This window comes from Eleutherodactylus coqui, chromosome 13 (assembly GCF_035609145.1).
Source record: "Eleutherodactylus coqui strain aEleCoq1 chromosome 13, aEleCoq1.hap1, whole genome shotgun sequence".
Lineage (NCBI taxonomy): Eukaryota > Metazoa > Chordata > Amphibia > Anura > Eleutherodactylidae > Eleutherodactylus > Eleutherodactylus coqui.
In genome coordinates, this window is record NC_089849.1 from 75,621,676 (window position 1) to 75,649,284 (window position 27,609).

The 27,609-nt window shown below is 41.1% G+C and overlaps 1 protein-coding gene across 3 annotated transcripts in view; it reads left to right on the forward strand.

Annotated features, from left to right (window-relative positions):
* Positions 1 to 26,780, forward strand: part of TMEM100 (transmembrane protein 100) — a 63,384-nt gene extending 36,604 nt beyond the window's left edge. The window contains exons 2-4 of one of the 3 annotated variants that reach the window (XM_066588067.1): positions 18,859 to 19,047; positions 21,286 to 21,405; positions 22,867 to 26,780. In XM_066588067.1, coding sequence (XP_066444164.1) covers positions 22,932 to 23,336 — 405 coding nt within the window. In that variant the 5' untranslated portion in view covers positions 18,859 to 19,047; positions 21,286 to 21,405; positions 22,867 to 22,931 and the 3' untranslated portion in view covers positions 23,337 to 26,780. Of the gene's footprint in view, positions 1 to 93; positions 126 to 18,858; positions 19,048 to 21,285; positions 21,406 to 22,866 lie in introns of those variants that run through there. The other 2 variants (XM_066588066.1, XM_066588065.1) reach the window with 2 other exon arrangements.
* The last annotated feature ends 829 nt before the right edge of the window (positions 26,781 to 27,609 follow it).

The following is a 27,609-nucleotide window of genomic DNA, read 5'->3' on the forward strand; positions in this document are numbered from 1 at the left end:
CAGCTCTTCCCAGCCAAACCGCCAGCAATTTGAAGACATTCCCTTACAGTGTGTGATTTGCATTCACTGATTTTTTTTCTGTACATGTGTCTGCCTCAGTTCAGTTGCAGCCTGGCTGCTGAAAGGTAAGGTCTGGCTCATACTTCTCGCTTTATCTGCCACTGTTAATGTGTGCAGCAGCCTATGTATGCGCTCTGCATTTGTGTCACCTTGCTGATCCGTTTGCATAGATTCACAATGTTCACGCATGAATTTTTATTACGGTCCAACTTTGGGCCAACTGTGTAAAGTTGTGCCATAAATCCTAATAATAAAACAATCCATAGAATGCAATGCTAGTTACTGTTATCATAACGACTTTGATACACTGGAAGGAAATTGTAGCAACATGTATATTTGTAAATCTTGTCTACAGTTACATAGTGTGATTATCAATTCTGACCTGTTATTGACTGTCTATTACTGTACTTCATGCAAAGCTGAAATGTATCAAATGCCCTCTATCATTGGCAATGAATTCATTTACATTGTGCCTTATCTATGGTCCATATGCAGATGCATTTGTCTTCAGCTTGACTCTTTGACTTTAATGCCATGTGATATCACAGTGGGCTGTGTATGAGGATGGTTTATTTATACTCTGAATTGCTTTAGAATGGGTTTTGTTGTGTTAAGATTAGAGAACAATAGCTTTTTAATGGCTAAGATAAGATAACTTTCTGCACCATGCTATAACCATGAAGCAAACATTTGTGGCATCTGTACAATATGCAAGAAGCTTGCCAGTTTTATTAAAAAAAACCATAAGACTGTGTTAAGTACGTTTTACTCTCTGATCCTTTATAATATATGAAGCGAGCAAAGAAAAACATTTTTAAGAACTTTGTATGGGGCTACTTTCTTGTTTATAGTAGCAATGAGAAGAGTGATGAACCCATCATGGCTGTGCATCCTTAATGACAGGGGCTCATTAAACATACTGCAGCTGCTTTCTAAACGAATACGCGTATTGAGATCCATTAGAGCTAAGTGGCATTTGGAGCACATAATGAGGATGATAGCAGAAAGTGTTAGGATTTTGCATTGGTCTACAGGTAAAAGGTTAACAGTTTTTGAGCCATTACGTACAAGTGCAATGGTAGAGTCAGTTATACTGCGTATGTAATACCTTCAGATGCTACAGTTGCTTTGTTTATCTATAGACTTTCGGTGTAAACACTAATCTTTATAGCATATTGGGTATTGCGTATATATGTGTGTGTATAGATAGATAGATATGAGATAGATAGATAGATATGAGATAGATAGATAGATATGAGATAGATAGAGAGATAGATAGAGAGATAGATAGATATGAGATAGATAGATAGATATGAGATAGATAGATAGATATGAGATAGATAGATAGATAGATATGAGATAGATAGATAGATAGATAGATATGAGATAGATAGATAGATAGATAGATAGATAGATAGATAGATATGAGATAGATAGATAGATAGATATGAGATAGATAGATATGAGATAGATAGATATACACACACACATATCTATCTATGTGTGTGTATGTATATATAATCATAGAAATGAATTCCAAGAAGGCTTCTTACTGCTTTTAGTGTAACACTAAGTTTTTTATATGTCAGTATAAACTTTGTTGCTATGTTCTGAGTTTAGGAAGAATGCGTTTTGATGCAATATTCACAACCTTGTAAAGATAAACCTGAGTTAAAATCCGACAAATTATAACACAATAAAATGAGATTCCTCGAAATGAGCTGCCATAGAGGATTTTACTGCTGTACCTTGTTTTCATTGTAGGTGACGTGATTTCTTGCTAAGTCATCTGAGGCTTGCATAACTGTTTGGCATGCATTTGGTACCCCCAATAAATGGTACCCAGTACTCATAAGAACTGCCTAGACTTTTATAGCTCACATTTATAATGTTCTCCACTCATTTTGTACTCTACTGATATATCTAGCCAGCTATAGTATATAATTATATAAGTATGAGATAGATAGATAGATATGAGAGAGATAGATATGAGAGAGATAGATATGAGAGAGATAGATATGAGAGAGATAGATATGAGAGAGATGGATAGATAGCTAGATAGATAGATATGAAATAGATAGATATGAGATGGATAGCTAGATAGACATGCGATAGATAGATAGATATGAGATAGATATGAGATAGATATGAGATAGATATGAGATAGATATGAGATAGATATGAGATAGATATGAGATAGATATGAGATAGATATGAGATAGATATGAGATAGATATGAGATAGATAGATAGGGGATGGATGGATATGAGATGGATGGATATGAGATGGATGGATAGATATGGGATGGATGGATATGAGATAGATAGATAGACAGATATAAGATTAGAGTGATATGAGAGAGTTAACAGGTTTTGTGAGATGTTTGAGTCTGCTTCACATAATATACATCATTTACTCAGTGTCAGATAAAAGTTTGTATTGCACAGGAAAAGTTCCCCAGAACCTATTACCTGTTATCGCTTCTCATAAAAACATCTTTCTGTTTTATACTTTTAGTTACAATCTGAGCACACAGGAGTATTACACCAAATATTAGAATCTTGTTTCCTTGTATATCTCATAGGAATCCTTTGTACACCCATGCACACAGGTGCAACATCCCCTTCATTGTATTCAGAGACAGCACTGTATGTTTGGTTGTGACTATGTCCGGTAATGGATACAAAAAACAAAAATCAGCACTTCCAAAACATAAATGTAAAGGCACATGTAAGTCATGGTTGCAAAAAAATACAGTAACAGACACACATGCTTCAGCACTCATAGACATTTAGTGTCTGAATACAGTTGTGCAATTATAGTTTATACTAACTGCATAAGAAGGCAAGGTTCTAGCACATATTTTGATCAAAGCATGTGGGCCCATCCAACACGTGCAGGGGAGCCTTATTTGTTGGAAACCCAGCTCCAAAAGACAGCTTTCTGTGGGCCAAAGGACTGGATACATGGGTATATATTTTAATTTAGCCACCTGACACAGATGGAGTACCAGGCACAACCACACCCGAATGTACAGCACTGTACCTGGTAAACGATAAAGTGGGGGAGGCTTGCTGGGGCCCTGTGACCCTTTAACTCAGCATGAAAGTTCAAAGAAAAACACCTCTAACAGTTCCTTTATATAACTATCTCCTCTTTGATTATATTTGTGTTTACATAGGAGCATTTCACTGTAGAGTGCAATACCAACACATTTTGCAACATTTGTTACAGTTTTAGCTGGAATGATCAATCTTTAGTTATCTTGTATTCTTCCTGTTGGCTGATAGATTCTGGCACTTTACCACCGCGGTCTCCAGCCCGTTGCTCCAGCTACTGAGAACATACAGCTTTCCCCATGCCGGGAGTTGTGGTCTGCAGCAGCTGGATGCATGCAGGTTGGACGTCATTGCTGGTAGATGTATTTATACAGGGACTGTAAATCGCACTCTTAAACCCACGATTTTCTCTGCGTGTGTGATGCGTTTTGTGAGAAAAATGCATTGCATCGCCGCACATGTGATTTTCGTGCGCATGAAAATTACGTTGTTTCAGTATTAAAAATAGAATAATCGCATCGCACTCACTTGAAACTCTCATCTACGTGCAAATGCGATGCAATTTTTTTTTTGCTCCCATAGAAAATAATGGGCTATTCCTGAACAGAATCGCATGCAAATAGGACGTGCTGCGTGATTTTTCTATCTTGGACTCTTGGTCTGAGAGAGAACTTGCCCAAGTAGATTAATCCATTTAAAATATTAGGTTCTTTTCACATGGGATTTCTGTGCAAGTCGCAACCTGCAAAAATCGTGCATGAGAATCGCCTGTGTAAATACAAACTAATGGAGATGCAGCAGATTTGTGGCAGAAATCACTTCCATTAATCAGAATGGGATTGTTTCTGCAGGATGGGTATGGGTTTATGCTGATCCCATTCAGATAAATTGGTCAGTCGTAGAGATGCCTGCAACACATCTGCTGTAAGTGAATATACTCTAACATGTCCCAACCATCACATACTTCATATTGTTCTGCATCAGGCAGTTCAATCGATCTCTTTTTATCGGGGTTCATCACTTTTTTACATTATTCTACTACTAAGACAGTATGTAAGTGTTTTATTTGGTGTGAGAAATGATAACAGTAGAGTCTATTATGGACTGGAATTATCTCCATATTGGCCCTTGATTCCTTCACCCCACATGAGTCTCTGGATATAGATTGTCACCGAGACTCTACATGGGCCTCCAGTGACAATATCTTATCTACATACACCACCATGGGGTTGCTCCACCTCCTTTTTTTACTTTAGTCGGCATTGTTGATCACTGGGAATCAAAATCCAAACTACTGTGAGGTAACTACAGAACCACTATCTCAAGAACATCGTAAGAATCCACCCCTTTCTCACCGTGGACATGCTAAAAATGTTCACTGTTGCCCTCATCCACTCTTGGCTCAATTATTGCAACTTGTTGCTGATCGGCCTCCACTGCAGCAGACTCTCTCCTCTCCAATCCATCCTGAATGTGGCAGCCAGGCTCATCTTCCTGTCCAGCCACTACTTGGATGCCTCTGCCCTGTGCCGGTCACTGCACTGGCTGCCTGTCCAATACAGAATTCAATTCAAGCTTACAACCTTCATCTATAAAGCCCTCCACAGCACTGCACCGCCATACATTGCTTCCCTCATCTGAATTCACCACCAAGCCCGCGTGCTCCGCTCCGCTAACAAAATCAGATTACGCGCCCCTTTAATTCGAACCTGTCATTTTCGCCTCCAAAACTTCTCCAGAGCAGCACCAGTCCTCTGGAACGCGCTACCAAAAGCTATCCGGCCAATCACTGACGCTCTAAACTTCAGGCATTTACAGTGCTCTAAAAATGCACCTCTTCAGGGAGACATACCGTATCCCCTAAACAAACCCCTCTGTACTCCGCCTGATAACATGCTCCCTGTCCTACCGACTGCAGTTCCTGCTAGCTGCAATCAACCGCCCTTGCAGTCATACTGATTCAGCCACTAAATGGCCCAAGTTTGACCAGGTCTATGAGTATAGCATCCCCCACTTTCTACCTTGCCATAGTCTCCAGCCCCTTTACCTTCTGTATCACCCCATTATCTGTAGTATGTAAGCTCGTTGGAGCAGGACCCGCACCCCTACTGTTTCCATCAATTGATTACTGCATGTAACCGTGGTTTTGTTTTTATTTCCCCTGTCTTGTAAGCGCTGCGGAATATGTTGGCGCTATATAAATAAAGATTATTATTATTATTACACATAGATGACTGCCAATTTATCAAATGACTACTTTAACGAAGCTGTAGACTTGATGTCCATGTTGCATCCATCCCTTTGGTGCCGATTCTCGTCTTTACCTTTCTTTAGAAGGATATCTTACCATCAGCACGGCCTATGCAGTTTACAAAAATTATTACTTTGAACGTTTGAAATGCATTTGCCGCGTGTTCTATTTCTCTGCTTTTCTAATGAAATCCTTGCGTTAGGATGAAAAACAGATGGCACTACTTCACAACCTGAGCATTTTTAAAATTATTTTTATACATCTTTCTTTCATGACACTTTAAGTAGTACAAAAAAAGTTGAATACTAAGAATGAAATGGCTTATAAAAACAGATATTGCATAACGTATAAAAAAATAATAAATTCCATAGCTGTCGAAGTAATGGAAACAAAGGAGTGGAGCGACCCCAACGATAGATGAGTATGGTAAAATTGAAACTTCCTGGCAGGTAGGATGAAAGAATACTCTCCTCAATAGCAAAATTAGACCATGGTGAGGAATTTAGGTGCAACCATCCCAGGGAGATGCTGCACCCGTATGGGTTGTTGTGTCAACAATGAAAGTTTCAACAAGAGAAAAGTACTGCGAATAAGGGTGCTTTTAGACATTCAAGCTAGTGAAAGTGAATGATATGAGGGGGTGCCGATAAGTCTTTGGCTTTACCCAGAAAGAAACAAGATAGGAAGATGAAACTTTTCATTTATTCCACATACTCTCCACTGATACCAACACACTTCTTACATCGGTATTCCAAGTTCTGTAAGCCTTGCAAAAAAGATTTCGGTTGTTCCTTAAACCAGTCATCCGTAGCAGCCATGGCATCAGAAATGGTGTGAAATTTGGTACCATTGAGGTGTTTCTTCAGGTTTGGAAACAGATGATAGTCGGAGGGAGCTAGATCTGGTGAATAAGGTGGGTGGTCAACCAGCTGGAAGCCTAGCTCCACCAGATTTGCTGTGGTCGCTTGTGCAGTGTGAGCAGAGGCGTTGTCATGCAGGAACAAGATTCCTTTGGACAGCTTGCCGCGCCTTTTGGCATTTAGAGCTGCCTTCAATTGGTCCAAAAGTTCAATGTAATCCCTTGCATTGATGGTGGAACCATTTTGATGGTAGTCCACTAGCAGCACACCCTCCTTATCCCAGAATACAGACGCCATCACCTTAGTGGCTGATTTTTGCACCCTGAACTTCTTTGGGCAAGGAGAACCACTGTGCCTCCACTCTTTTGACTGCTCCTTGGTTTCAGGGTCATACAAATAAATCCAGGTCTCATCCATAGTGACCAGTCGATCCAGGAGGTTCTTATCAGTCCGTAAACGCTGACAAATGGACCGGGACATTTTCACTCACATGCTTTTCTGATCTGTTGTCAAACATTTGGGGACCCATTTGCAGATCGCTCCTTCATGTTCAAATGTTCATGGATAATGACACAAACACGTTCACCAGAAATCCCCATGATGTCTGCTATTCCTTCAGCTGAAATTGGCCAATTCTCCAGTATGAGGTTGTGCACAGCATCGACGATCTCCGGAACAACAACCTCTCTCGGTCGTCCAGGACGTTCCTCATCATTGGTGCTGAAGTGGCCCGTTTTAAATTTGGCAACCTAGTTCTTAACTGTAAAATATGAAGGGCATTGATCCCCCAATGTCTGTGACATATCACCATGAATATCCTTCGCGGACTTTCCTTGCAGAAACAAGAATTTTATCACTCCTCTGCTCTCATTTGCTGTGAATATCGCCTTAGACTCCACCATTTTGTTTTCCCGTGTGCCTAGATCACTCTTGCCTTAAGCTACAAACACAACATTTTGAAAACCAATATTGGACACATAAGGCTTTCATGTAATGTAACATTCGTTACCATAGAAACAATAAAAGAACACAAAGCCAAACACTTATCAGCAGCCCCTCGTATTGTTGAGTCTAAATGCGAGCCAATGACTGAACAATGAACAAGAATCATTCACTTTTTGCTCATCATTCGTTTTATGCAGGCATAAAAATCATTGTTGGTTCATCCACTTCTCATTCCATTTAAACAGCGCTCATTCAGGCCTCATGTCCACGGGGAAAATCAGATCCGCTGCAGATTCTACATGTAGAATCTGCAGCGGGTCCCTCCTGCCCCGCGGACATGAGCGCTGAAAAGAAAAATAAATGACAATAAACTCACCTCCCATCCGCTCCGTTTCTTCTCTTCGCGGCGGCGTCATCTTCTCTCGTCGCGGCCGGATCTTCATTCTTCGGCTCGGCGGATGTGCACGATGACGTCGGTGACGTGCACCGCGCATGCGCCGGGCCGAAGCAAAATGATCCGGCCGCGGCTGAGAGAGGATGGCGCGGCGCCGAAGAGAAGAAACGGAGCGGGTAAGTAAAATGTGATTTTTGTGTCCCGCGGATCCGGACGGCTTCCATAGGCTTCAATAGAAGCCCGCGGGAGCCGTCCCCGCGGGAGACCCGCATGAAAATGGAGCATGGTCCAGATTTTTCCATGCTCCATTTTTTTTTAAATCACTTTTATTGACGATCCGCGGGTATTTATCTACCCCGCGGGTGGTCAATGCATCCCTATGGGGTGCGGATCCGCGCGCGGGAGAAGAGTTAAAATCCGCTGCGGATTTTAATTCTTCTTTTCCCCGTGGACATGAGCCCTTAGTCTTTCACATTCGCTAATGTGAAAGACTGAATGATACTGAACGATTCTTGTTGAACGAAAGTGAACGAACTAGCGAAGACATCAGTCACTCATTCACTCATGCAAATGAGAATCGTCTCATCTAAAAGGAGCCTTAAGGCCCATTTAGACACAACGATTATCGCTCAAAATTCACTCAAAAGCCGTCTTTTGAGCAATAATCGTGTGTAACTGCACTGACATTGTGCCTTTTTTCGTTATGCCGTTGCTCATCGTGCTGAAAGACAACAATGAGCCTTATCAGTAATTCACAGCAGGATACAGCTTATACTATTGTTTTAGCTGTATCCCCCTCTCTAATGACAGGCTGGGTATGAGGAACAGAGTAGTCCAGCTGTCTTCTCCATACCCCACTCGGAGCGCTCGGCTGTATAACAGCTGGGTGCTCCGAGCAGAGAACAGCGAGATGCAGAAGACAGGTGGGGACACACTGCTTCTCTTCTGCATCCTCCGCTCAGAGTGTTTGGCTGTATAACAGCCGGGCACTCGGAGCGGGGAACAGATGTATGCAGAAGACAAGAGGGGACACCCCGCTTGTCTTCTGCATCCTCCGCTCATAGCGCTCAGCTGTATAATAGCCGGGCACTCGGAGCGGGGAACAGATGTATGCAGAAGACAAGAGGGGACACCCCGCTTGTCTTCTGCATCCTCCGCTCATAGCGCTCAGCTGTATAATAGCCGGGCGCTCGGAGCGGGGAACAGCTGGATGCAGAAGGCAAGCGGCCCCGCTTATCATTTGCATCTTGCGCTGTAAATGACACAACGATGATCGCTCAAAAGTGACTCAAAAAACATCTTTTGAGTGATTATCATTGTGCCTAAATGGGCCTTTAGGCACAACCTGACGATGTTATAAAATATGCACACATCCACAGTAACAATTATACTGGTGTCTCTCAGCACTGACACACATTTAGGCACTTCTACTCACACCAAATGTGTCCCCAGCAATACTGAGGAAGAGGCATTATTGCCTCGAAACATGTCTTTTATTCTGGAACGATGAATAAACAGTGAAGTCTGGCCAATAACCTTGTAGATCTGCTAACTCTGTACTTCTTTTATTACGTACTCAGGTTGCTCCGTATTCCAAGTACTTTTTCTCATTTTGACATGTCCAGATTACTGACCAAGTCTTATGTAGATAACGCCATTACGTCAAATGCAGATAGGATTGCTAAACCATTTTCGTATATCTAAAGCCAAACATGAGAAATGGGATTTCAAAGATACTTGAATACGTAACATCTAACCAACTGTATGTGCTGTAGAGCATTCATATGACTCTCCTCAATCAGTCACATCATCTGTGCAATTAATTACCCAGTCATCAGTCTATAAGAATGTCATCCAATTAAGGTCAATGACAATTTACCATGATTACGATAAAATTGAAAGCCTCCCACGTACCCATGTTATTGCTTTCTTTTTATTTATCGGTTTGATTACTTTCCACTTACATATTAGTCTGCCCATTACAAGATGCATCTTCCAAAGTAAATAGACTCCATTTGTTAGCCAGTCTATGTAATTAAAGATGCTCTCAGCGATATATTGTTTTTCCTTGCTGAGACCGCCAGCTGGAGTAGAGGACCTTACAGGCCATGCTCCTTGGGAAAATGTATGCAAATAAGCCCTGCTAAAGGAAGAAAAGCATCTCCTCAAGGTTCCTTAACTCCTTCAGTGGCAGGTTTAGGTAGTCTTCAGCACATTTTTAGATTTTCTGGGTGTTCCACTAAAGGAGTTAATAGGTTGGACATTGACTTAGGGTCCATTTAGACCTGCCGATCTCTCGTTTAACCAAGCGAACTATGTCAGAGATTGCTTGTTTATACAGCAGATACATCGTTGGCTGATTCAAACGAGAAGTAGTTCAGTCGTTCACATTCGCTGTATAAGTGACTGATAGCAATTGAACAAGCGCTATTTAAACCGAACAATTAGTGAATGACCCAGCGATGATTTTCATGCCTGCATAAAATGAATGAACTAAAAGTGAACGATTCATTGTTCGCTGTTTGATCGTTGACTGCGCTTACACTGAACCATGGTCGTTCATTTTCACTCGTTTGAATGACAATGGTTCCATGTAAAAGGGCCTTTATATGATAGCTACCGTAGGGCTATTTCACACGACCCTATGCATTTTTACAGTTGCCCATACGCTTTGTAAAATTGCATGAATGAAAAATTGCCGCGATTGAGTTCCGAACTTTAGCCACATATTTTCTGATGTTCAAACAGGCAGATGTTGCGTATCAGAAAAAAAGATTGCTGTGACACGGAAATCCATCGATTGGCAGAAATCCTCGGAATGACTGTTAATTAGAGATGAGCGAGTATACTCGCTAAGGCACATTACTTGAGCGAGTAGTGCCTTAGCCGAGTATCTCCCTGCTCATCTCTAAAGATTCGGGGGCCGGCACGGGTGACAGGTGAGTTGCGGGAGTGAGCAGGGGGGGAGGGAGGGAGAGAGAGATCTCCCCTCCGTTCCTCCTGGCTCTCCTCCGCCGCTCCCCACCCTCGCCGGCCCCCGAATCTTTAGAGACGAGCGGGGAGATACTCAGCTAAGGCACTACTCGCTCATCTCTACTGTTAATGCTTAAATTGGGCCAGCTGTCTTCGTTTCCTAGCATTGTACGCCGAGTAACTCGAAGTCTATAGGAGCTTTCTGTGTATCTTGGCAAAAGATAGAGCAAGACCTATCTTTTGACACGGCGTATAAAATCGGTGACCAAAAACGGACGCCAATCTGCTTTTTTTCCCAGCGCAATTTTTTACCCGCCCAAAAAGCATTCACCTTCATGAATACATTATAATCCAATACTTCAGATGGTTGTGATTTTTGGATTTTTTTTTTTTTTTTGATGCGGCTAAATACCTGCGTATGTATGGTCCCATCAATAAGGCCTCAGAGAGTTTTCTCTCTGGGGGTGAGCTGATTTGCATACCTTTTCTCAGGAAACATTGCCTATAAGAGATCTAATTTGCATGACCGTAAAGGGGTTGTACCAAGATTGCAAGTTATCCTTTATCCAAAGAATAAGAGATAACTTGCTGATTGTTTGGGGGTCTCAGCGGGAAGGCGGTCGGTGGGCTATAGTAACCCTGCAGTGGAGGAAGATAGAGACACCTGTCAAGCTAGAGAATGGTGGTCCACAGTGAGGAGGATACAGAATAGAGTGCTAACGCTCTATTCACTTTCCATGGGACTGTGTAGATAGTTAAGCAATGAGTATTTGGGTATTTCTGTCAGCCCCTTTGAAATGAATGGAGCCCGCATGGCCAACGCTCTATTTATTCTGATGTCACTGCAGAGAGGAGAAGTGACCCCCACAGTGATAGGCACATCTGGACTTGGGACCCCATTCACAAGATCGTGGGGTTCTCACTGGTGAGATCTCCACTGATCAGCAAATTATCTCCTATCCTGTGGATTGGGAATAACTTGTAATGTTGGTACAACCACTTTTAAGAAGCACTCTGATGGATTTTTTATTTCAAATTCTGCATCATTATCAGTAACTAGAGATGAGCGAGCACGCTCGTGTAAGGCTGATGCTCGAGTAACTGCTTACTCGTCTGAGCACCATGCGGGGGGTAGGGAACTGGAGGGGAGAGAGAGAGATCTCTCTCACTCTCCCCCCCCCCCCCCCGCATGGTGCTCGGACAAGTAAGCAGTTACTCGAAAGGACCGATGCTCTCTCAAGCAACAGCCTTAAACGAGCGTGCTCGCTCATCTCTATCAGTAACCTAGGACAATCAATTAAATGTTTTTCCCATCCTAATAATTATACCTATATATCGATAGCTTGAATGACTGTTTGAGCGATCACTTTGCATAAACTGCTAAGGGGAACTAATGCTTCATTTGCCTGTAAGTCAGGCTCCCTTCGCTGTTTGCAGAGAACAGCGGGTGGTCTGTTATCTGCATACAGCTATATTGTTCTCCCGCAGGACAGCAGCTGAATGCAATGTTAGCAGCGCTTCCGTGGTGAATTACAGCGTCCAGTCCTTGCTATCAGCTGTCAGTTAGTGTGCAATCCCTGCTGAATAATGGTTTTTATGCTGAGCTAAAAATCATTGTTCAGACCAAAAGCAAGTGATGGTAGCATTTACACGCAACCATTATTGCTCAAAAGACATCGTTTGAACAAATTGTGAGCAATAATCGTTTGTGTAAATGGGGCTTAAAACTGCTTTCACACTTGCAGTGGGGGTTCCATTTTCCTTTCCATTTGGGAAGAAGGTATTCCCTGGCTGAATGGATCCGTCTTATGATGGAACCAAACAGCGTCAAACAGTCGCCATTTATCAAATGGGGTCTGTTCACTTTCCACTCAGCTGCCTGGCATTCTACCCACAAATTGTTGCAAGCAGCATGAATCGCTGAACCCTTCCTGTTAGCTGTTCAAAGTATCTAATTTGCAGCAACTACAGGAAGCTCCCTGTCTGTATGGCCAATATTCCTTCAGAACGATTTCAACACCTGATGGATGTTATGCCACAGTGAATTACAGCAGTTCTAAAGTCCAAAGGAGGTCCAATGCAGTACTTGACGGGGTCTCTAATAAAGTGACAACTCAGTGTACGCTCGTATGACACCAGAAGCAGTGGCATAAGGGATGACTTGACCTTTGCTTTTAGCTCACAACATTGCTTTGAAGCGGTAAAACCTTATGTGGTTTTGCTAGAATTCTAGTAAAATGTGGCAAAAAACGCACAAAGTTTTTTACATGCACCTTTTGGTGGTGCGGTTTTTCATTGCAACCGAACTGCCTTGTGTGCACACTAAGAATCAACATAAGAATTCAATGTCAGTACATTTATTTACATCTAGTATTCCTAAAGCACTAGAAAAAAAGCTCTATCAATGTATGATTAATGGTAGCTGCTCACCGATCAGCAGAAATGAAGGAGCTGTAATGCCACAGCCTCTTAAAGGGCCACTCCAGTGATTTTTTTTTTCCATTCATTCATTCATTCATTATGTAGCCAATCCCCAGTATATAGCTAGTGTTACTTTAGTTGGTTAATTCTTTGTGCCTGAAACTCCTGGCTTCCCTTTCCTCAGATGGTCAAGTGATCTCAATTCTAACCAGCTCAGATCTGTTTCGGGCTATATATTGATTTTCTAGTCAAGTTCTCACTTCGTTTGATGCTCTTACATGAATCCTACCACTAAAAACTGCCCAGAAGGGGTCGTATACACTTCCATCCCTGTTACTGAAGATGATCACACTGCTCCTGTCACACAGTTATAATAGAGGAGATCACAGCTCATCCTGCGGACTGTATACTTATGGTCTATAGCTTATTTAGCTGAACATAAAAGGTAATGACAATTAAACTGTTCCTTCAGCAGATAAAAATGGTATCCCCGCAGATAATGCTGTGCAGATGCACCATGGGGTAGATGTTAAATTGAGAGTAAAAATTCTCAGCCTCAAGAGGGTGCCTGATAAGTATCAGGCAGGAGGCTGCACTCCAGGGAGGTGGCTGCAATATACAGAGGAGACCTCCATAGTGTGACAGGCAATCAGGTGAGGGGGCAGGGATGGAAAAATGTTATTTCACCAGAGTGGCCCTTTCACAGCAGCACATAATCATTTTATAAAGGTCTTGGCTCTTACAGATGTTTAAAATGGCCATAGAGATGGACAAACATTTTTTTTAGGAACGTTCTTTAAGGAAAGATCTCTTGTGGATGAAAGGTCTTTGGTAAGAATGAAAGATCTTTTGTCTGATTAGTGGCCAGAAATGTAAGCGCAGCCAACGTCTTCTCAGATGATGACAGTGTGTCGTTAGTTGGCTGAGACAATCCTTCAGTGTTACATTTCACTCAGCGACTGTCTGTTACGGATGAAATAGTCCATCTTCATCAAATGTAGTATAACGTGTACGGGTGTCAGAAGTTTACAGAACTTTTTGTTTTGTCAAAACTTTAATTTGTATTTACATTCAAATGGAAAACCCATTAATATCGCATCAACCAACAGCTTTTGATCGCACATCTGATTAGGAGGATTAGGATGGTTTTTATGCCTCTTTTGCCTAAGTATTTCCCATGACTGTGTAGCAATAAGTCGTAAAGTTTGTTGATTAACAGGCCCGCATTTCTGCAATGGAATGCCTATTATTTGTAGAATCCTACGTCTTCATCTTGGCACATAGTAACGCTTCTCTGTTGCATTTATTGCAGTAAATATCTTGCTGGTACTTGAATTTTAACTTATTTTATGACGTATACATAAATACTTCTGATAAGGGTAAATGGTAAATCAGCCTTGAACAGTCTAATCTCCCAGTCTGGAACTAACATGGTTGGAAAAACAAAATCTGGTGGTGAAAAATATTTATTTTCATCTGTTATGTTTCATATTTAGGTAAGATGAAGTCCCCTAGTGCAAGTACTGAGTCATGACTGTCTCCTTGGGTAATGTCACATTGTGACATTTTGTAGGTAAACTGTTTTTGCCGGGTGGCTTGCCATTGCCTTCCCCAGTCATCTTTTTACCCCCCCCACCAAGCTGGGTACTCATTTTACCGACCTCGGAAGGATGGACGGCTGAGTCAAACTTGAGCTGGCTCCCTGAACCATGCAGGGATTGAACTCGCAAAACTTCAGGTTGTGAGCGAGAGCTTTGGACTGCAGTTCTGCTGCCTTAGAAATCTGCACCACACAAGGCTCATCTATTTCATATTTTGACCTCGGAAGGATGGAAGGCTGAGTCAACCTTGCGCCGGCTACCTGAACCACGCATTGATTGAACTCGCAACCTTCAGGTTGTGACCGAGAGCCTAGGACTGCATTTCTGCTGCCTTAGCAATTATCCCCCAACATGCTGGGTACTCATTTTATCGACCTCGGAAGGATGGAAGGCTGAGTCAACCTTAAGCCGGCTACCTGAACCATGTGAGGATTGAATTCGCAACCTTCAGGTTGTGAGTGAGAGCTTAGGACTGCATTTCTGCTGCCTTAGCAACCTGCACCAAACAAGGCTCATCTGTTTCATATTTACAATTTCAAATATTCACTTACATTCTATACAAGTAGAAGAAATCTTTTTTTTTTCTTCTGTCTGTTTTGTAGAATTGTAAAAATGGAAAGGTTAATCCTACAAGCATTTTCATGCTTCGTTTCAGGAAGAAGAGGTCACAAATGTCAATTGCCCACACTCATCTAACCACTGTTCTAGTATCACAGTGACATGTCACATTAAATGAGGAAGATAATAGAAGAAATATTACTCCCTTTGTCCTAAAATGGGGATCTATGAGACATTTTAAGAAATCTGATGCATTGAACATTTGGAATGAGGACTTGAAACTAAAGCAGCCTAAATCAGGTGCAGACACATTGCCTGTACAGACAGTTCAGCTGTACAGGGGTCCAGGAGGTGTTGGGGGCTCTATCTAGGCCCCTCTAAATTTAAAGCCTGTTCCTGGGGCTGAGCTGCCACCACCACAAAAGGGTAATCCCCTTTTTTTCTTAGTCAGCTCCTTACCTGAATTGTCCACAGTGACTGAGTAAATTAAAGTGTCGACTCTCACTCCCGGGCAGTCCTCTGCCAATGCATTGGTTAGGTACCTATTTTTAGGCTATGGTGGTCTGTGAGATCTTCATTCAGCTATGGTCTTAAATGTTTCTGTGTGGTAACAGGTGATAGCAGTTTCAGAGGTGAGGTTCCCCTCCCGCATGCCACCCAATGTTGAAAAGTATTGGATGGAAGATTGGAATTGTGCTTGATGGAGCACATTAATGAACTTGGGCTTCATCCACATTGTCTTCACAGTGTAACCCATTTCTGGGGATCCCATCTGAAATGCCAAAAACAACATTCAGAAGGAAGGCTCCATAGGCTGTTGCTACAAAAACCTGCTAAAACGGAGACTAAAGCTTACAGCTTGGATCGACATTTGCATTGACAGCTACGGAGCCATCCATGGTTTCTTCTGAATGCTATTTTCAGACTGCAATTTCTGCTGGCATGCAGAAAGCTGGATAGCCTTCTTTATACAGTGTTGCACCCCGTGGATCTGGTATTTTCATGCTCAGCTCCAAAGATGGAGCTCAACAATAGGAACTACACCAGCAGCCCCGGCACAGATGGGAATAGGGCCTACAAGGGTTCCAAATTACATTGAATGCCTACTTTATTAGAGACCTATCTAGTAGCTCTTTGGTCTTTCTTTGACCTTCAGTCTCAGCAATTGGTCATGGCATCCATCCACAGGTATCAGAAAACCCAAGGTGCACTATGGAAACTCTCCCCACACTTTTATGCCACCTCCAGTAGGCAGAAGTGTTCACACCAGAAAAGTCATGCTGGCTACACCAAAATTCTGATCCTCCCATCAGCATGATGCAACAGAAATTTGGATCCATCTGACCAGCTGATGTTTTTACCTTTGCTCAGTATTCCAATTTTTTGCCCATGGAATGATGAGTTGTGTATTTGAACACGTTAGTTTAAGCACCAGTATTGAATTCTACTGCAATTTTCATGACTTTGCACCACCTATTCGTCAGAATAATTCTCAACATCCTCCTGTGGCCCTGCGATAGCGGGAGTTGGAGTGGGAACCCTTCCTTGCACAGGGGCCCTCTGCACTAAGTGATGTCATGGTGCCATCAAAAAGCAACATATAATCTTGTCTTCTGAATGTACTAAGGACCTTTCCAACATGTTGACAGTATGGGGTACTGGCAATTTCACATATTTTGCTGTTTACACAAAATGTCAAGTATCTAATCATCCAGACCAGGGACTACTGGCGACATATGTAAGATTGGTTAAAACATGTTTTATAGCCTGAGAACTTACTTTCAACCAAGGGAAGTAAACGACATGCGGTAGGATGTGGTCTATTGCAAGCCTGTTAAGAAAAGAAAAGCCCTGGATGTATTTCCCAACCCTCTAGGCCCAAAGTCTTTAAAGTGTCAGTAACTAGTGGCCTACTGTCACTAAAGCTTCAGTAGACCAGTCTGTGCACTCAAATCTCCCTTGTCTGTGACTCAAGTATCCCTCGTTGCTTATACTCTACATAGAAAAATAGGTGGCATACCCTGTTTCCCTGAAAATAAGACATACCCTGAAAATAAGACATAGCATGATTTTCCAGAATTTTTGAGGATGCAAAATGATTTTTCAGGCTTTTTGAGGATGCTTGAAATATAAGCCCTACTCCAAAATTAAGCCCTGCTAAGAGTTAAATTAAAAAGTCAATTTAAATAGTGTCCAGGCAGCTATACATGTAAAAAAGTCAAACCTTTTTGAACAAAAATTAATATAAGACACTGTCTTATTTTCAGGGAAACATGGTAGAACTGGTGAAAACGGTGAATACGTAGAATCAATTATTTAAAGGAAATGTAAGGATATGTTTCCCTTCACTTCAGCACACATTTTGTGTAGGACTCCAATTTCTCATAATATAAAAGCCATATATTTGTGCACGTAATAATATGTTCTCAAGAGTAATTATTATTTAACAATGTGGGGAATCCCCACTATAATGCTCCATTTACAGTACTAGTCTTTTTATATGGGGAAGAGAGCCCTTATGGGCTCCTCTAACGTTTTAGAGCCTGAGTGCAACCATCCCCATCTGTGTCCACTATAGTTAGGAGCATAGCTAAAGGCTCATGGGCCCGGGTGCAAAAGTTTATCTTGGGGCCCCCAACTTATCTTAACCCCTTAAAGCAGATGCGTAACTTGAAGCTCCTGGGCCCCAACGCTAAACCTGTAACAGGGCCCCCAACTATAATGCTTTATTCATAGTACTGAGCTCGCTGTATGGAGAAGAGAGGCCAAAGGTTTAACCTGACTGTGATAATTTTCGGCAGCATTAAAAGCCATTGAAAAGCTATTCTTAAGACACTGGGCCATTGTAAATCTATTGTTATAGTAACACGACAAAAGTCATTAAAAAGCTATTGGAAGGAAAAATAAATAGTCGCATAGACAGTAACACATTAAGAGTCAAGGTAAACTTTGCTACATTTGTAAATACGCAATTGTTTTACTATAAATGATAGCAGGGACAGTATTTTGCGTATGGTTAACGCTTGCGATCCTGTTGTTACATGTGGGTGTTCACAATGCATGTATTGTTTATAGCGGTATAATGTGGATGAATATACAAAATTGTGAATCTGCAATTACCTTCTAGTTGTAATCAATATGCTGTAGTCATTATGCCCTTGAAAGGAATAGATTAATTGTTCGTTAACACTTAAAGGCGTATTACGTCATTCTCCATTAACTTCTATATTGTCCGTCATTATCGTGTACTCTATGCCTTAGATATTTGAACAGCGATTATCTTAGTAATGTATTCCGGTAAACGTTTCTCACCACCCATTAGTAAAGGGAATGGGACCAACCAAGGCTGAGACACCGGCCTCCAAGAGCCGATAGCAGTCACATGGCCTGACCCTACTGTACACCTTTTTCTGATTATCGGTCTTCCTTAGAGTTTAATTTCATGAAGTATCAGAAAGTTATTGTTTTATTGCATCCTGATCCTTTACTTGGCAGTCTCTTCATCTGTTAATACTTTTAAATTCCCATAGTCACAATATAGCACAAAATAGGTGACCAAGAGGTCAGAAAGCAAGACATCGCTGCCAAGAAATGACATTTCCAGAGAGGTGTAAAAGGCAGAGATTTCCCCCTGGAGCCTGGCCCCTTTCTCCTCAGTACGGCCCAGTCATAATTGCAAACAAACGCCTATTCACTTTCTTCTGATTCGCGTCCCATTTTTTTTTTCTTTCCATAGAAAACCTCAGCGCTAACTATGTGTCATCCGTAAGTCAGCCTCAAGCTGCAGACTGGCATTCGCAGCAGCAGGCACGCAGCATTTCTTCTTGGTGTTCCTGCTGAGCACAAACTGGATCGAGACAAAATACTTGTTTTGTTGACTAAGAACCCTTGGGATTTGTCATACCATGGATTACAGATTTTCACGGTAGGTTCAAATTTTAATGCTTGCTTGTAAATCTGAATTGTTACACATCACTCAGCTTTAGAGATTGCTGGCATCCAGCTCTACGGACGTCTTGTAGAATAATTACGTCTTCTGCTAAAAGGACAACCTAAAAAGTTTTAATAGGACAGATTTTCAGGGAATTTATTGATCTGAAATGAGATGAAAATAAATGAAAAATTGAGCATCTCCAAATTTCTGTCTAAATGTAAATGAAAGCAGGTGTAAGGCACTCATGTACAATTATACAATATACATACATAGATCGTAGTAGGATATGCACACATTGAATTGCTTGCAAGATTGCATTAAGAAGTGGTATTTTATGGGGCGGTATGCTCAAAGGAGATGGCCTATACATATATATTAATAGATGGATGGATAGATATTAGATAGATAGATAGATATGAGAGAGATGGATGGATAGATATCAGATAGATAGATAGATATGAGATAGATAGAAAGATGAAAGATATGATATTGAGATAGATAGATATGAGATAGATAGATAAATAGATAGATATGACATAGATATGTGATAGATAGATATAAAAAATAGATAGATAGATAGACAGATATAGATATGAGATAGATAGATATAAAAAAAATAGATATGAAATAGGCAGATATGAGATTGATAGATAACAGATAAATAGATATGATAAAGATAGATATGACATAGATATGGAATAGATAGATATAGAAAAATAGATAGATATGAGATAGATAGATATAAGATAGAAAAATAGATAGATATGAGATAGATAGATTGATAGATAGATAGATATTAGATAGATTGATATGAGATAGATTGATATGAGATAGATAGATATGAGATTGATAGAGATGAGATAGATAGATAGATATGACATAGATATGGGATAGATATAAAAATAGATAAATGGATAGATAGATATGAGATAGGCAGATATGAAATAGATAGATATCTATTAGATAGATAGATAGATTAGATAGATAGATATGGGATAGATAGATATTTAAAAAAAAAATAGATAGATATGAAATAGGCAGATATGAGATGGATAGATATGAGATAGATAGATAATATTAGATAGATAGAGATGAGATAGATAGGTAGATAGGAGATAGATAGATCTCTTCTGTGTAAAGGCTAATGTAAAGCGGTTTAAAAAAATTAAAGCTGCTCTGTGATTGGTTGCTTTGGGCAATAAAGACAGCTTTTCCTTTAGACAGTTTATAACTCCATTGCTTTCTATTTGCAAGGCTGTTAAGTCATGAAATAGAAAAAAAGTAACTTTGCAGCATAAGTGTTTTTTCTGTTTTGCAGCATTTCAGAATAAAACATACATGGGGGCAATGTACATACTTGTCCTGGGCTCGTGCTGTCCATGGTTTGGGCTACATGAACCTGGTGACAGGTTGCCTTTAATATCCTTATATAAAAATAGTATTTGGGATGATTCAACCCAAAAAATCAAATGTTGTCACCCTTATAGGTAAGGTGCCCTAAAGGGCTGCTTATGCTATTATGGTTATTGACCGCATTGGCCCTAGGGATTACAGAGGATGCTATGGTCTAGGCCTCAGGCATTATAAGGGGACTTCTAGATCAAGTCTTGTTAGAGTGCAACTTGGCTATTATTCCTTTACATTGCCGTCCAGACACGTGTTAAAAAGGTTGTCTTATTGTACAACCACCTAACCCCACTTAAATTATAGCCACCTTGGCTCTAGCTGCTGAAACCACTGGTGCTATGCAGATATTGCTAGGCAATAGAAGAAAAGGAGGGGCGCTACCCCAGTGAAAGGTGGATGTTGTGTCCTTATAAAAGCAGGATTGGTGATCAGATTTTTTTGCATGGAGTAGCAAACCAGATAGCGTTCATCCTGTGGGGGGAGGCAATAGAGCCTCTTCATCATTTAGCAGACCGCATGTGGCTGTGGGGGGAAAAGGAGTATGGCAAGTGCTGGGAACGTTTTCAGGCACGGGTAGCGGCTGCGATGTGGGGTCATTGCAGGTACTGCTTATGGTGGCACCTGCTGATATTGCTGGGATGCTCTTAGTAATTTAGAGTTGTACTTAGTCAAATTAATCGACAACCAAGTTATATGGGCTTCTTGATGTAGATTCATGTTATGCTTACTTCCTAAGGCTATGAACCTTTTTTAATAGATAGATTTTGGGTTGACATTTTTACAATGAGGTCAATTAAAATTTTCTCTGCTTGTCTTCTGGAGCTTCTACATATCACTGTATATAGACACTGTGGTCCGAGCCGCAATAAGGGATCCATTTGCAAGGCTGGACTGAAGGCTAAGTTTTGAGCCCTTATCTCTCCTTCCCGGCACTATTTTCAGGTAATTTATGATCTCAACAAAAATAAACGTTGCGGTGGAAAAAAAATTAGCTGATAAAAACAAGCAGGAGAGGATAGAGCAGAGGAAAGTTAAGCCGTCAGTCCATCTTCACTGAACTCTTCTTCCCTGTTCAGATTTCGGCCTAATTCACATTACCGTTTATGCACAGCTACTTAGCCATGGCAAAAAATTGTCCAAAAGTTGCGACCATCTGAGGCATTGCATTCCAATGTATTCGTCAGAGGAATGATTTTCGGGCACGTAAAAAAATCATGTTGGAAAAAATAGCACATCGGCGACCGTTTTCAGTTGCAGATTTTATACGCCACATCAAAAGATAGGTCTTGTCCTTTCTTTTGCTGAGATACCCAAGAAGCTTCCATAGACTTCAATGGAAGAAGAAAAAAAAAGGAGGGGGAGGGAGTTAATCGGCATACAACACTGAAAAAAAAAAAAGACTCTGGCTATATTTAAGTATTAGTAGTCATTCCGAGGATTTCTGCCGATCGACGGATTTCCACGCTGCAGCGTATTTTTTGGCTGATGCAGAGCAGCCGCCTGTGTGAACAACAGAAAATACGTGGCTAAAGTTCAGGACACGATCACGGCAATTCTTCATTAATGCGATTTTTATGGCGACCGTAAAAACGCATACGGTCGTGTGAAAGAGCCCTTAGGCTCCTTATTATGATCTGGTTTGTATGAGCGAACAAGCTGGTGATGTCATCACAAGCTCATTCGCTCTTGTGCAGCCTGTGCAGCCTCACAGAAAAAGAAGCCAAATACGCACCACCTGATAAACTGCAAGGCAGGCTCGATCACCATATACCCTAGTGGCAGGCAGAAAGCCAGATTGCAATATGGAGGAGCTAAATGTTCATGTACAGACAAATGAGCAGCCACTCAACTCAATCCAAGATTTGGGGAGGGATGACTGCTGACAAACATAGTCTGCACATATGAACTGATACCAAGGATGCCAGCCATAGAAAAGTGCGCACACTATACGGGAATGCAACCCCTACTGGCAAAGCAGTGGATTGCCCTATATCACAACATTGCGGCACACTGGCATGGTATCTTGGGCTCCCCCAGCATCTATAGCACACTGCATGTAAAAAAATTGATAAATGCGGGTGTTAGTTTATATTTTGGCCAAAACACGTTAGCTAACGGGCCACGGCAAGGCCACCACGCGCCTATAGAAAGCTACGCTATCTCACTAATAACTAAATTTATCAGGTGGTGCGTATTTGGCTTTTTTTTTGTGAGTTATGTATTTGTACATTTTTCTCTCACCTCTGTGATATGAAGAATTTGCAAAAATGTTAATTAAACCCTATTGAAAAAATGATTGTCAGCCCCAAGTACATGCATTTAAGTGTTCATAGCCTTTAGCTATATGTTGCGTTTATTTTTATGTAATTTTTAAAAAAGTTACCTTTGTTTTTTCTTCCACAGCTTAATGAGATTTGGACCCAATAAAGAAATAGTTTAATTCAAAGTTCAAACTTGATGGAAGCAAAATGATGGAGCAGCCTATAAAAGATATACTTTTGGGTTCTCCAAAGTCTTCAGACCCTATGATGGTGGAGAAGTGTGCCAATGACTGTGTGATTACAACTGTTCCAAGAGTCAATGAAACCCAACTGACTGCGGCAACAGGTGGAGCAGAGCTGTCTTGCTATCGTTGCACTATCCCTTTTGGAGTGGTTATACTAATAGCAGGCATTGTGGTCACAGCCGTGGCTTATAGTTTCAACTCTCATGGATCTATTATTTCTGTTTTTGGGCTGGTGCTACTGTCTTCTGGACTTCTTCTGGTGTGCTCCAGTGCACTGTGCTGGAAAATTAGGCAACGGAAAAAGAGAGCTAAAAGGAGAGAGAGCCAGACAGCACTAGTGGCAAATCAAAGGTGTTTATTTGCCTGAAGGTGGAGGACATCTTGAATGATGTGGACTGCAACTGGTCTGAATCATTTGGGCTGGCTGGAGATTTTTGAAACAATTGAGCTTTGGCATTTATTTGCGCATTGAGCTGAGGTTGTGGCGGGTATGATAGGGTTCTTTTTGAGATTTGTGTTCAGTCCAGCTCTCATACAATTTCCTAATTTCAGTTCCATAAATTGTTCCATATAGGTTGGATATTACAAAAAAAAAGTCTAATTTTAATAGCAATATTTGGCCATTTGGTTCAAATTGTCTGTGCTGCACTCATTTTGCTTTGAAGCAAGAGTAGCAATATTACGGTTATGTACACACATGCATTTTCTTTGCTTTATTCACTATAGAGGTCCATGACTAGTCCTGAGCAATTATTGAAATAGTCAGGTCGGGAATGGTAGACCTGATTAAAAAAATTTAATTGAGAATTGGGACTCCCAGTTCCGACTTCCATTAAAATCAATAGGAGTCGAAATTGGGTTCTCTAATTTAGTCTCCTTAAACAATGGAGGTGGTGGTGGTGGTGGTGGCTGCCCAGTGGTTAACACCGCTGCCCTACAGTGATGGAGTTGCAGGCTCAAATCCCCATCAAGGAACTCTAGCACTGCAAGGAAGTCGTACTAAGCCAACATACCTGTCCTTTTGCTCAAAGCATGCAGCCAATATTTTGGTGATTTTTATTTAAAATCCAATCGGAATGATCCGGTTTAGCCAAAATTGGCCCAATTTTATCGCCTGTCTGCAAGAAACACTATCCATGACCTTCTCAACGGGAGCATTTCTTGCCCAATGGTTGTCCTGGCCTGAAAAATAGGACATCCCTTTAGTGCACATCATATGCTAATGTGCACATATCCTATGTTTACGTTGTTTTGTTAGGCCAGTTGTGTTATTAGTCATGTTTTAATGTGGATTATACTAATGTAACAACAAGCATCATGTTTCTGGATGTTGACTCCTCTGCTATAACTCAAGCGACATTAAAATGAAGTCAATGAAAGGAACTGCAGATGAATAATGTAATAATAGTTTAAAGATGTTAGAAGCCTATTAGATGTATCATTAGATTAAGAATTACTTCTTAATGAGAGATTCATGTTTAATTTGCACAGAATATACTAGCAGACACTAGGCATAAGGAATATAGTATGCCTAGAGGGATACACAGTAGCATAGATATACTGAGTACAGGAATATATTTCTCAAGCCCTCTGAATCCAGTATGGGCTATTGATGAGGCTTTAGTCATTTGCAATGTGCTACTGTAATATTAAAAAAAATACTCAAAGTCAAGAGGTGCGGAGAGTAAACATATTGGGAGCCATTTATTATACTTTATAGCCTCAATGTATTATCTGTATTTCCGTTTGTCTCCGAGTGACAAGATATTTATTGTCGAATGGTTGTCACTAAAACTTTATTTTGGCTTATGAGTTTTTTTCAGATTTTTCTTAAAGTTATCAATTATCCCATAACAAATGTTAAAATAGAAAGAACAAACCTAATCATGCTGTATATTAGCAAGGATGTTCACTGTGGGAGGAAAATAGCAAAATTACCGTAAAATGGGTCCAAATCCAACACTAACCTCCCCTCAACACCCAGCCTATTTCCTTTGCTGTATCTGCTGCCACTTGGAGAGGCAGGTAGAGTAAGAGGGGGTATAATGGATACTACATAAGCTATAGCATATTATAATGTGTCTGCTTGACTATCCTTCACCTTCTTCTAGAGAGCAGCATTGCTATGGGTACTATGGGGAGTAGGATTATACAGTCCATGCAGTGCTGCGAATCATTGGAGAGTGAGGTGTGGGAGACCAGTAGGAGACCCCCCCCCCCCCCCCATGCCTGAGTAATTTTTAGACTGACATTTGTCAAATTCTTGTAAATTTTATTGGAATATTAAATGTTTTGGTATGGCACAACCTATAAATGCCCCTAGCTTGCATGTAACCCCAATCTGTACTGGCTCTTCCAAAGTAATGAGAGTAGTCCCATTTCAATGGAGGAGGAATTAATGTTTTAGAAAAGGAGAACAGTATGTATTCCTATTTGTAATGTAGTCTATTTAACAGGTGTAATTTGAAGCTCCTGAGGCCCCAATGCTAAACCTCCACAAGGGCCCCTCAACTGTCATGTGCTTTTTATAATATTGGTGTCATCCTATGTCCAGTAGTGTAACTTGAAGTTCTTGGGCCCCAATGCAAGATCTGTAACAGGGCTCCCAAACTCTAATGCTTCATGTATAATACTGGCCTCCTTATATAGAGACCTTATGGGCCCCCTAAGGCTCAGATACGACCACACTGTCTGCGCCCATTATAGTTACACCCCTAGCAGGGCCATTGAGCTCTATCTGGCCCAAGGATTTGGATGCATCTGCAACTTCTGCAACCCCTATAGTTATTTCTCCGTCATGTAATTATTTCGCCCCCAAGAGCAGATCTCATGGATTATTAATAGATGTTATTCACTTATATACAGTATGACCTAGAAAGAGAACTGGGTGCATAGAACTGTTGTGAGCACATTCTTAGTCACAGGTGACCTTAGATCTGCTCTTGGGAGCCTTAAGATCTTGATAACATGTAGTAATGTAGTAGATGAGCACCAATCAACGAGATCGGAGCTCGTCTACCTGACTTTACATGAGCCAGTTGAGACTCTATACAGGACGAGCGATCGTTCTTGTGATCCTTCGTTCCCCATAGAGAACCATCTCTCTTGGCAGCACATCCCTATTCAAATCGGGAGATATGGAGCTGAAAACTGATTTTTTTGAGTGCACAAAAACGGGATCAACTACTGAATGAGCGATTGCTTGTTCGTTGGCTTGTGGTCGGGCAAAATAAGTGTTCAGATGAATATATGTGCCTGATTGTCAGCCTGTGTAAAATGGCCTATAGCTGTACACAGAATATATTATCAATTGTGAGCATATGATATGCTCACTTCAATAACTTTAGAAACCCCTTTCACATTGACATAATTGATAAACACCATCACTGCCCTCAAATACAATTATCTATAGTAAGAGATGCAATAAGTTCACTACTGCTTTGCACATACTCAAAACTCGTCTCGGAACTTCAATGAAAATGAAATGTCTGAAGCCGTAGCAATTCCACAAGACTAAAAGAGCAACAAAAACCAATCTAGTGTCTGTGACTTAGATGTGAAATCAAATCTTGGATGTCAGTACTTTGTTGTGCTGCAATGAACGATATTGGTGGTACTTGTAGAGTTTTTTTTACTTTTATTGTATTTACAGTGTATTTAGATGGCTAATTGTAATTCTGTTTGTCTAAAGTGCGATTTATATTTAAGTATGTCACCTTTCGTAAATTAACGATAAACGTATTCAACCTAGCACTTTTTGGTCTGTTTTTGTATTAAAAATATATGTTTTATTAAAAAATAGTGCTGCTATTATGGCTGTGTTTTTGTTCTGAACTGATGCACTTAAATCTTTTTTTTTTTTTTGTAGTTCAATGTTATAGAGTCGTGAAACTCCTTTTTTTGGTCATGATTATTTTCTGATAATGATAATGCCATTATACTAGGAAATGACTAGAGATGAGCGAACATACTCGTTTCGAGTAATTACTCGATCGAGCACCGCGATTTTCGAGTACTTCACTACTCGGGTAAAAAAGATTCGGGGGGCGCCGGGGGGCGGGGGGAGGTGTGGCGGAGCGGGGGGTAGCAGCGGGGAACAGGGGGGAGCCCTCTCTTTCTCCCTTTCCCCCTCACTCCCCACTGCAACCCCTTACTCACCCACGGCGCCCCCCGAATCTTTTCGCCCGAGTACGGAAGTACTCGAAAATCGCGGCGCTCGGGCGAAAAAGGGGCGTGGCCGAGTAGGTTCACTCATCTCTAGAAATGACCTTGCAAAATACGGTAGGTTTATCAAAATGAATTGATACAGAAAAGGGTTATCCGAGTTTTTCTTTTTTTGTAAAAACATGTGCCCCATGCAGTAACATAAGACATAGGCATGTACTCACCTCTCCTGGCCCCCCGCTGTGTCCCGCACTGCTGCTCTTGGTGGCAGCAGGCTTTTTTCGGGATGTCAGAGGCTGTTGCAGCCAATGACAGAGCTCCGTGCTTGATCACGGAGCTTTGTCATTGGTTGCAGCAGCCTACATCATCCAATATAGAGGTTGACTGCAGCCTGTAAACAAACAGCAAGTGTGGAGGACCGAGCAGTGGTGTGGGAAATACAGGAAACAGGAGTTGTGAGTATATGTTTGTTTGTT